The sequence below is a fragment of the Vulpes lagopus genome, chromosome 12 (genome assembly GCF_018345385.1).
Source record: "Vulpes lagopus strain Blue_001 chromosome 12, ASM1834538v1, whole genome shotgun sequence".
Lineage (NCBI taxonomy): Eukaryota > Metazoa > Chordata > Mammalia > Carnivora > Canidae > Vulpes > Vulpes lagopus.
In genome coordinates, this window is record NC_054835.1 from 60,323,219 (window position 1) to 60,334,279 (window position 11,061).

The 11,061-nt window shown below is 64.7% G+C and overlaps 1 protein-coding gene across 1 annotated transcript; it reads left to right on the forward strand.

Annotated features, from left to right (window-relative positions):
* Positions 1–1,007: 1,007 nt before the first annotated feature.
* Positions 1,008–4,240, forward strand: UTS2R (urotensin 2 receptor). Its single transcript, XM_041723698.1, has 2 exons — positions 1,008–1,156; positions 2,973–4,240. Exon 2 carries the CDS (start codon positions 2,973–2,975, stop codon positions 4,188–4,190), a length of 1,218 nt encoding a protein of 405 aa, XP_041579632.1. The 5' UTR covers positions 1,008–1,156; the 3' UTR covers positions 4,191–4,240.
* Positions 4,241–11,061: the final 6,821 nt, after the last annotated feature.

Here is an 11,061-nt window from a genome sequence, read left to right on the forward strand (position 1 = left end):
GACAGCGGGGGCGCGAGGTCCCCGGGGCGACACCTCAGAGACAGGAGATGCGGGTGGAGAGGGTTTGAGGGACAGGATTTCAGTTTGGGAAGAGAAGAAACTTGTGGAGATGGTGACGGTTGCACAGTGTGAGTCATTAGTGGCACCAGCTCCTTGCCCCTCAGTCGCCCCCACTGTCCCCGCATCATCTGCACCCGGACTCGGAGGGCGACGCTCAGGGGCGAGGCAGGAAACGGTGCCTCGTCCTGCCCCGACGGAGCACCCGGGGCTCCCACTCTCCTGCCCCGACCTGTCCTGCCGGGGCCCGCGCCCCGACCGCGCCTCGGGGCCCCAAGGCCTGGCGCCCCAAGGCCTGGCGCCCAGCGCCCGCGTTCTGCCCCCAACTCCCGCCCCTCCCTCCCCCGCCCCCCACGCTGCCCCCCTCCAGCACCGCCCCCACCTCCTCCCCTCTCTCCCCTCCACCTCCCGCCCTCTCCCTCCCCCGCCCCCACCTCCCGCCCCCGCCCCCCACACCGCCCCCCCTCCCGCCCCCGCCCCCACCTCCCCCGCCCCCCACGCCGCCCCCTCTCCAGCACCGCCCCCACCTCCCACCCCTCCCTCCCCCGCCCCCCATGCCGCACCCCTCCAGCACCGCCTCCCACTCCCTCCTCCTCCCCCGCCCCCCACACCGCCCCCTCTCCAGCACCGCCCCCACCTCCCGCCCCTCCCTCCCCCGCCCCCCACGCCGCCCCCTCTCCAGCACCGCCCCCACCTCCCACCCCTCCCTCCCCCGCCCCCCATGCCGCACCCCTCCAGCACCGCCTCCCACTCCCTCCTCCTCCCCCGCCCCCCACACCGCCCCCCCTCCAGCACCGCCCCCACCTCCCGCCCCTCCCTCCCCCGCCCCCCCCTCCCGCCCCTCCCTCCCCCGCCCCCACGCCGCCCCCTCCAGCGCCCCCTCTGCCCCGGGTTATTAATACCCGCCCCCGCGCATTCTCAGCTGGCGGCCGGGCAGGTGGCGGCGACGACCGGGGAGCGGGAGCGGGGAGCGCAGCCTTCCTGGCGGGACCGGGGCGGGCGCCCCTCCGCCGACCCAGGAGCCCCCACGCCCCGCCCAGCGCTCGGGGACCCGCACGGCGACCCGGGGCTCAGGGTGGACCCCACGCCGCTGAGTCCGGTGAGCGCGGCGCCGTGGCGAGTGCGGCGGCCGGGGCTGGGGCGGGAGTGTCCCGGGGTGACAGGGCGTTGGCGCATCGGGGTGTCCAGGCATCGAGGTGTCAGGGCGCTGGGGTGTTGCTGGCCCTGTGGAAGCCGCAGGTGGCAGGGGACACCGCGGGGCTCCGCGTCCCTGGTGGTCACCCCCCTGGCCTGCAGCCGTCGGGAGCCCCAGGGGACCCCTGGCCGGCACCTGACCAGAGGCTGGGCCGGGTCCCCTCTGCGCGTGGGGTGGGTCCACAGGGTGGGACCTGTTACTGCAGACACTGGACGTGCAGAGCAAGAAAACCCGAAGCCGTCACGGTCCCTGGATGCTGGGAGGTGGGGGGACATAGGCGCCTCTCCTCCGTGGTTCCGTACCCCACGTTTGGGGGCTTTTTTCCCTTCTTGTGAGGATAATCTTCATCCAGGAAGCACAGACCCTAAGTACGATGTCCGTGCCCGGGAACCTCAACCCAGGTCAGGACACGCTTCCGTCCCCTCCCAAGGGCCCCCCAACGCCCCAAGCCCTGCTCTGACCCCTGGCGCCGCTGTCCTGCCTGGGCAGCAGCCCGGTCTCCAGGACCACCCGGCGGTGTCCTCGGGTTCCTCGGTCTGCCTGATCATCCAAGTCAGGGACTGAACCGACGCGTCCCTCCGCTCATTGCGACCTGTCTTTGTGGAGACGTCAGTGTTTATCCGTGCGGCTATTTACGGACATTTGGGTTGTCCCAGCTCCCGGATACCAGGACTAGGCTGCCTGTCAACCCTCTGGCTGCTGTCTTCGGGGACAATCGCACTCGATCTCTCGGGGGCCCAGCGAGAACGTGCGGGGAAGGGGGCTGTCCCACCGAGGCCGGCGCCACGCTGCTTTCCGAAGGGGCTGCTGGGTGTCACACTCCCACCCGCCGCTGCGGGGGCCTGGCACGGGCATCTGCCCTTCTGGCTCTGCCGCCGCCGAGGGCGCGGTGGTCTTCACCTTAGTGACCCTGATGACTAACGACCCGAGCTGCTCTCGTGCGCTGCTCAGACCTTCCGATTTCCTCTTTTGAGAAATTCTGTCCTGATGTCCCCGCCCACACGTGGTTAGACCGTGTTGATGCACAGCTCTTTCCTACATTTTGGTTACTAGTTCTTTGTCCTCTAGTGACCTTTTCCCGGGGCGTGATTTACATTTTTACTCTCCCTGCGAGGCCCCTAATTTTAACAAAGTCTGTTTGATTGGCCTTTACCTTTTTGGCAAGCGTTTCCTGTTCTTTTGTGAGAAACCTTTGTCCGTGGTCTTGCAGGTATTCTATGTTTCTTCAGAAGCTTGGCTGATGGATTGATTTAACCTCTTATATGCAGATCCACAGTCCACCTCAAATTGTTTTTGTGTATGGCACGGCCAAGGCTCGTGTCCCCATGTGAATAGAGAGAGATCACAAACACTTTCCCTTTTCCACCACACGTTTTTTTTCTATTTGAACTTTAAAAATCAGTGGATATTACTTCTGCAATCTAAACAAAACAGCATGGAGCCTGCTTCTCCCTCTGCATGTGTCTCTGCCTGTCTCTCCTCTCTGTATATTCTCATGAATAAATAAATAAAATCTTTTAAAATTTTTATTTATTTATTCTTGAGAGACACAGACAGAGGCAGAGACATAGGCACAGGAAGAAGCAGGCTCCATGTGGGGAGCCCGATGTGAGACTCGATCCTGGGACCCCGGGGTCACAGCCTGAGCCGGAGGCAGACGCCCCACCGCTGAGGCCCCCTGAGCTGATCTTTAAAGCGCATGTCCTTCTGTTGCCCGCAGATGCCACCACCCCACCCAGAGGAGCAGCACGCCCAGCACCAAGCCCAGCGTGAGGCGGCACAGATGGCGCTGAGCCCCGAGCCAGCGAGCGGGTTCCCCGTGCTGGCTGTGACGGGCAGCACCGTCCCCGAGCTGTCGGGCGCCCCCGACGCCTCCCCCAACGGCTCATGGGCCAGCCCGACGGAGCCCAGCTCCCTGGAGGACCTGGTGGCCACCGGTGCCATCGGGGCAGTGCTCTCAGCCATGGGCGTGGTGGGCGTGGCAGGCAACGCGTACACGCTGGTGGTCATGTGCCGCTTCCTGCACGCCTCGGCCTCCATGTACGTGTACGTCATCAACCTGGCGCTGGCTGACCTCCTGTACCTGCTCAGCATCCCCTTCATCGTGGCCACCTACGTCACCAAGGAGTGGCACTTTGGCGACGTGGGCTGCCGCGTCCTCTTCAGCCTGGACTTCCTGACCATGCACGCCAGCATCTTCACGCTGACCGTCATGAGCAGTGAGCGCTACGCCGCGGTGCTGAGGCCGCTGGACACGGCGCAGCGCTCCAAGGGCTACCGCAAGGTCCTCGCGCTGGGCACGTGGCTGCTGGCGCTGCTGCTGGCGCTGCCCATGATGCTGGCCATCCGGCTGGTCCACAGGGGCCCCAAGAGCCTCTGCCTGCCGGTCTGGGGCCAGCGTGCCCACCGCGCCTACCTGACGCTGCTCTTCGGGACCAGCATCGTGGGGCCCGGCGTGGTCATCGGGCTGCTGTACGTGCGCCTGGCGCGGGCCTACTGGCTGTCCCAGCGGGCCTCCTTCGCTCAGACGCGGCGGCTGCCCAACCCCAGGGTGCTCTACCTCATCCTGGGCATCGTGCTGCTCTTCTGGGCCTGCTTCCTGCCCTTCTGGCTGTGGCAGCTCCTCGCCCAGTACCGGGGGGCCCAGCCGCTCACGCCCCGCACGGCGCGCATCGTCAACTACCTGACCACCTGCCTCACCTACGGCAACAGCTGCGTCAACCCCTTCCTCTACACGCTGCTCACCAAGAACTACCGCGAGTACCGCCAGCGCTCGCTGCGCGCCAGGGCCGCCCGTGGGCCCATGCGCGCCGGCCACTTCCCGCGGTGCCGTGTCCGCTTCCACCGTGGCTCCGGCCACTCGCTGTCCTCCAGTGGCCAGCAGGCCACGGAGACTGCCGCCGCGTCCCAGGCGGCCCCGACAGTGCTGTGCGCCTGAGGGACCCGGGCCCCACGTGACACTGGGGTCCGAGGTCCGAGGTGGCTGGAGTCCCGCAGTGAAGGGCCCCAGAATGCAGGCTGCCCTTCGAGCCCCTCCTAGCCCATCAGCCCCATTACTTAGTCTTCTTCCAGAAACTTCCCTGCTCTCCTTTCTGCATCAAAAGGAGCATCAGCCTCAGCAGCCCGGAAGCCCCACAGCCGGGCCCTTGAGGAGGGTCCGTGGGAGGCTCAGGCCCAGAACCAGCTCCTGAAGATCACGGCACACACAGTCTTCACCGCCCACAGCAGTAGACGTGCGTGCCTGCTGCCCCCCGTGGCGGCACGCTCCCCTCCTGGCTGTGGCACCATAACCGCCCCTTCTCCTGACCTCCCCAGCTCCCCCGTGGCTCTTCTGTTCTGGGCAGCATCAGCATTAGAACAATAAAGCCTGAGCTCTGCGCCCCTGTCCCGCCTCAGCAGTGGGGATGGGATGTCGAGGGGTGGGGAGATGAGGAAGGGCACGAGGAGGCACCAGGAGGAGCGTTGGGTGGTGAGGAGGATGTGAATAGTCTTGGAGGCTGGTCCAGCTGGTATCTCCCTTGGAGGCTGGTCCAACTGTCCTGACCTGGTGGGCAGGTGCCATCCAGCCTGCACCAGGCCCTACGGTGTGGGACCTGAAACCTTGTGGGCAAGGTAGGGGAAGACCAGCCCCACCTTGCTCAGGGAGGAGGGGGCAACTGGGCGATGGTACAGTGGGGCAGGAACTGGGGGCGTTGGGATCACACCCCTTCATGGCACAGGGCTTTGTCTCATGTCTCCTGGGCACACAGAGGCCACCAGACTCTGCCCTCAGCCCCGGAGAAGGGTTTTAGGCCTCTCTCCGCCCCACCAGCCTGCGCACTCTGTACTGGGGCCCAGTCCCCACCCCTAGGCCGGTCTCAGCCTCGGCTGCAAGTCAGACTGAGAACCATCCAGGCCCCACCAGGATCCTAAGGCATGGGCCGGTAGAGAACTGCTGCCCCTGCCAGTGGCCCCTAAACATGGGGTCTGGGGCTGTCGGTCCCGCTTAAGACCCCAAACACTTTTGGAAGGGAATGGCCTAAAGTGTGTACCTTGACCAACACCCGGGGACTCTGCTTCCCACATCCTAATTTTAGGATGTGCTAAAAAGCCCCCAGCTTTGGAGACCAGAACCCCCCGCAAAGTGTCTCTGCAGCCCCTGTTCATCTGCACGTGAGAATGTTTTTTGCACCATATCTCGGAATGATACTAAGGAAGTTACATTTTTAAAATATTTTTAAATTGAAAAAGCTTTTTTGAAAGATTTTATTTATTTATTCATGAGAGAGACAGAGAGAGGCTGAGAGAGAAGTAGGCTCCCTGTGGGGAGCCTGATGTGGAACTTGATCCTCGAACTCCGAGGTCACACCCTCAGTGGAAGGCAGATGCTCAACCACTGAGCCACCCAGGCATCCCTTTTTTTTTTTTTTTTAATATTTTACTTATTTATTCATGACAGACAGAGAGGCAGAGGGAGAAGCAGGCTCCATGCAGGGAGCCCGACATGGGACTTTGTCTCAGGTCCCCAGGATCACACCCTGGGCCCAAGGCGGCACTAAACCGCTGAGCCACCAGAGCCGCCCGTCCCTTTTTTAAGATTTTATTTGAGAGGGAGAGCACAAGTAGGGGAGGGTCAGAGGGAGGAGGAGAAGCCGACTTCCCGCTGAGCAGGGAGCCTGAGGCCGGACTCCATCCCAGGACTGACCTAGGCTGGAGGCAGATGCTTCACCGGGGGAGCCACCCAGGCTCTCTGAAATTTTAATTTTTTTTTTCTAAGTAGCGTCCTCGCCCAGCACGGAGCCCAACACGGGCTTGAACCCACGACCCTGAAACGGAGACCTGAGGTGAGAGGGTGAGTCAGACGCCCAACCACCCGAGCCACCCAGAAGCTCCAGGGAGTTACTTTGCCAAGGCGAGGGCAGCAGCAGGGGCGTCTGGGGGGGCCCGACTCCCTGCAGGCGGCAGGGCACAGCCTCAGGCCGGGCCGGGTGGAGGCTCAGGTAGGTGCAGGGCAGCAAGTTTCGGGGGCCACAGCTCCAGGGCGCAGGGCGGCCGAGCCAGGACCCACGAGTCCCCCCGCCGGGCCAAGCGGAGGAGGACGTGCCCTCCCGTGGGCGCACCTGGGCCAGACGGAAACACAACCTGTGGACCCGGGCCGCGTGGACCCGCCTCGCCTCGGCCCAGCCGGGTGGGGACGCCTGTCTGTGCGTGGCCGCGGGTCCCAGTGCCCCGGGCCAGGCCAGGCCCAGCCGCCTCACAGCCCACACCCTGAGGACCTCGGGCGGCCAGCAAGCTCAGCAGGGCAGGCTCAGCGGAGGTGGGGGGGTGGGGGTGGGGGGACTCCCCCCAGGGGACCCGGGGGGGGGGGCGACGCTGCAGGGCCGGGGAGGGAGAGCCCCAGGCTGCGTCTCTGGGCCTCGTGCCCACGGGCTCACGGCTGGTCAGAAAGGAAATCAAGGTCCTGCTTTGTGGAGGTGCCCCCACTGCCTCCCCGACAGGCCCCACCTGTCATCGTCTTCCTGCCCCAGTCCCAGGTGACCCGCCCTGGCCCACCCCTCCCCCTCCCCCATCCCCCCACTGTGCCCCACCCTGGCCTACCCCCTCCCCTGTGCTTCAGAGGCGGAGCTGTTAGGCCTGGGTTGCACACAGACGCCCTCCTCTCACACATCGTGGGGGCTCCTGTAGGGCGCAGTCAGCCCTCCGCGGGTGCAGCCCTCCCTCCCTGGCCCCACTCACAGCCTCACCCCAGGGCCCCTGGAGGCCGGGAGATCCATGGAGGCCTCGTCTGGCCCAACACCCACGACCTGTGGGGCACAGTCGGGCTTCCGGGCCCCCCCCAGGCTGCCCTGCCTGCTCCGAGGCCAGGCTGGTTCCTGCAAGGGGACCCCTGCCTGCAGCCTCCCGCACCCCTCAAGGTCCTGAGGCCGCTGAGGGTTCCAGGAGGCCTGAGCCGGGGCAGGGGCTAGAGGGGGCTCGAAAGGCCTGGACTAGAGTGGGTGGGCTGTGGGTGGGGGTGTCCCAGGGCAAGGGATCCCCCAGCCGGAGGGTGGGGGGGTCCCGGGTGTGAGGGGGGAGTCCCAGGGAGACGGGTCGCCCAGCTGGAATGTGCAGGGGCCAGAACTGAGCTCCCAGCCCTCAGGGCCGTCCTTGCTCAGGGACACGGGCACCCACCTGTCAGTTCACAGGGCGGTGCGACCATCACCAACCCAGCCGCCAGCCGGGGTGCCCCAGGGAAGCCAAACCAATAGGCCACCGAGGACACGGGATTTCTTCCCAGGACTGACTGTGCAATCAGGGAGCCCGGGCTGGAGGCTGGGGCGTTCGCGCTGCAGCCTCGGGGGTGGAAGCCCTGCTTGCCTGGGAAACCGCCGCGTTTCGCTCTAAGGCTTTCAGCCGAGTGGACGAGGCCACCCCGTGAGGAGTCAGTGGGCCACAGAGGGCCACTCACCCACGTTGTACTGGGGTCAGCACCCTGTTCCTACTTAGAGTGGAGTCCTCATTGTGGGGCCACCCGACTGCGGATGTGCCCATGGGTCACAGGCTGTGAGCCGCAGCCGCCTCTTCCCGAACCAGGCAGAGCTGCTCTGGACACTCGTGCACGTGTCCCCTGCAGAGCCAGAGGGCTCCGACCCGGAGCCTCCCCGCACGTGCTCCCCCTGGGCACGCGCCGCCCTTTCATAATAAAAGCGCAGCTGCTCGGGTGCACTGGCCGCTCTGACCTTGACTGCCTCTCAGAGGCAAGTGTCTGTGAGGCGGGGCCTTGTGCACACCAGCTGAGGTTGGCGTCAGGACGGGGCTGCTCAGGGAGGGCTGGGTGGCCGCGGCTGGAGCCTCCCCTCCCGGGCCATGGCGCCTTGGCTTCTGAGCACAGGGAGCCCAGGGGGGTGGGTGGGAAGGGGCCCCGCAGGGCCCTCGGGAGGCGGACGGCGCCGCCGTGGCCATCATCCCCATGGATCAACCGGACGGGCCAGTTCCCCTGTCCCCTGACCCGGACAGACTCTGGCCAGGCACGTCCATGGGCCTAGTGTGCCTCAGATCGGGCCAGGAGGCCGTTCAACAGTTCCCAGGGAGGGAGGGCCTTCTCTGTGACCCCCTCATGTTATCTGGAGCCCAAGGTCACAGGCTTTGGTTGGGGGCTCAGGGACACAGGCCAGGCCTGCCTCCGCAGGCTCTAGGGCCCATCTGTTGGCTCCTCGCCTGGGCTCTGGGGACACACGGGACCGTGCCCTTTCAGGTGGGGGAAGGTTGGCAATTTTCGGTTGAAATGTGGTATGTTCCCCTTTTCTGGGGAAATTTGATCTAGAGACAAGGCTTCTGGTCACGGGAGCCTCAGGGGTGACCTCCTCCCTGGACAGAAAGGGAGAGCAGGGGGGAGGGGGAGGGATGGGAGCAGCAGGTGCTCTGAGGCCACAACACTGGCTGCCGGGAACCCAGCGGACCCTCCATGTGGGTCCAGCCCAGCCTCCAGAGCAGCAGGGTCAGCAGAGGAGATGGGGGAGCTGGACACAGGCTGATGGGCGCAGGACGGCCAAGGGGCACCCAGGGTGACGACAAGCTCCCTAGCTGTTTAAATGCTGTCCACTCCACACCTGATCTGCACAGGAGGAAGAACACGAAGGCCAGGCCATCCATGCGGGTGCTCCGGGCTGCTCCTGGGTCTCTAGAAGCTTCCAGGACAGTTTGCAATGTTCATTTTCCTTCTGGACATGCTGAGCCATCCCACCTGCTCTCACCACCCCATCTGGAAAGGAGGGTCTCTGTTCGTGGGGGGCTCAGGGTGCCTGTGCTCTGGGCCCTGGGGTTTGGGGACAATAGGAGGACTCTCCTCTGCACTTCACGTAGAGGAGTGATGACCACAGCCAGGGGGTTTCCTCTGAGGCACGAGACTGTCCCCCGAGGCCTTGACCGCTCACACAGGGTGGCCCAGGCTCAGAAATGGAACAGCCCAGAGTCCGGGGTCCCCCAGAAAGCGAGGTGTCCAGCACAGGAGGGAGGTTAAGTTCCAGCAGGAGGACCGTGGGCTGCATCCAGGCAAAGTAAAATCCAGATGGATTCTATGGCAGCTGTGAGTCATAACATCATTAAAACAAGAAAAAACACAATGAATCTATTTTTTCTTTTCTTTCTTAAGCAAGCTCCATGCCCAGCACAGAGCCCAACAGGGCTGGAAACTCAGCACGGCGAGACCAAGAGTGGGATGCTCAATGGATGGAAGCGTCCAGGTGCTCCTCCCTAGAATATGCTAGAATAGATTTCCAGCATAAGGAATTGGAAGGCTTTTGTAAGTGTGACTTAGAACCCAGAACCCCCGTCCCCCCTCCCGATGGGGCCCTGCCCCCCAGAACTGTGCAGACCCTCCTCGCAGGGCCCCAGAAGCCGTGTCCTCGCCACTCGCCTTGACAGGTTTTGCTGCTCTCAGGACTTACTGGCAGGGTCTGGCCACCAGCGGGTCATCTGTGTGCTTTCCAGGTTTCCGTGCTGTGGTCATTGCTACTTTGTTCCTGTCACTGGGGAGCTGGTGGCTGCACTGCCCCCTGTTACCCACTGATGGCTTGTGGGCCCTGTGTCGGCCCATCGTCCACAAAGTGACTAGGAGCACTGGCATGGGGGTCTCTGCACCCGTTTCCCTGCGTACACGCAGCCATGGAACAGCAGGTGTGAGGGGTCCTGTGTCTGTGTCCCCCTGGAGCAGATGGCATTTGGGGCGCATGTGGGCAACGGATTTCTTTTCCTGGAAGGTGACTGGAATCGCTGTGTGAAGCACGGGCTGCCTTCCGTTGAACGTACCATGAATTCAGACTTCGGTCTGTGGGGCTGGTGGGGCAGGAGGCCGGGGTGGGGGGGGCCAGGGCAGGGGAGGCCTGTGCAGGTGGGGCATGAGCCCCTCTGGAAGACCCTGGGCAGCGGAGCCACCGGGACAGGGAGCAGCTGGGACCGGGCAGTGCCAGGCCTCCAGGCACGTGGCCTACCGGGTGTCACGCCCCTGGACGCCCAGCCCCCACCCCCTCACCCTACATACTCCCCGGGACAGACTGTGGGGCCCAATAGGATAGTGGGGAATCAATGAGTGAATGAAGTGTGTTCTTGACGAGGACCCGCTGCCTGTCCTCATTTCCTTTGTCCTCTGTACTCTGGGAGGCGGTGGAGGGGCTGTGGGACGGTGGGGACGGTTCAGAGCCCAGCAGAGGTCTCACTCCCTGGCGGTGGGCTGGCGGCGGGCTGGCGTGGGCCGGGAGCCGTGGGATGATGGGTTTACCAGGGACGCAGGCCTGTTCCTGCCCCAGGCTCCAGGCGGCTCTGGCTTAGAGGGACCGGCCCCCCATCACGGATCACCGCCCTGGTGGGGCTGTTTTAGGGGCCCCCACCCCCCAGAGGGTGGCCTGCAGGGGGCTCAGGCCCGGGGACTCCGTGGCACGCCAGGACAGCTGCACTTTGGAGGTGATTTATCAATGAGAAACCCACACTTGCATTCCCCACACTCCTGGTCTTCGCAGGAACCGTTCTTTGGGAAGGGAGCTGCACCTGAAGCAGTAGACACCACCGTTCACCTGCCGGGGAGGCTGTGCTCCCCACGCGCACCTCGGCGGGATGGGGAGTGTTGGCGTTCGTGTGGGTGGCAGCACAGCGCCTGTGGGGCGATGCGTGGCCCTGTCCGGGAGGGCCGCCTGAACTCACCTCCTTCCACACCTGCACACACTCAGCTGGCCGGGCTTCCTGATCCCGATCTCCTGAAGGGCCAGCCTTGGGGGACAGGACTCTGGGGCTCCCTCATCCCTGGAAGAAAGTGCCCAGGGCTCGTCCCCAGCTGTGGGGCTACATTCCTCAACCGC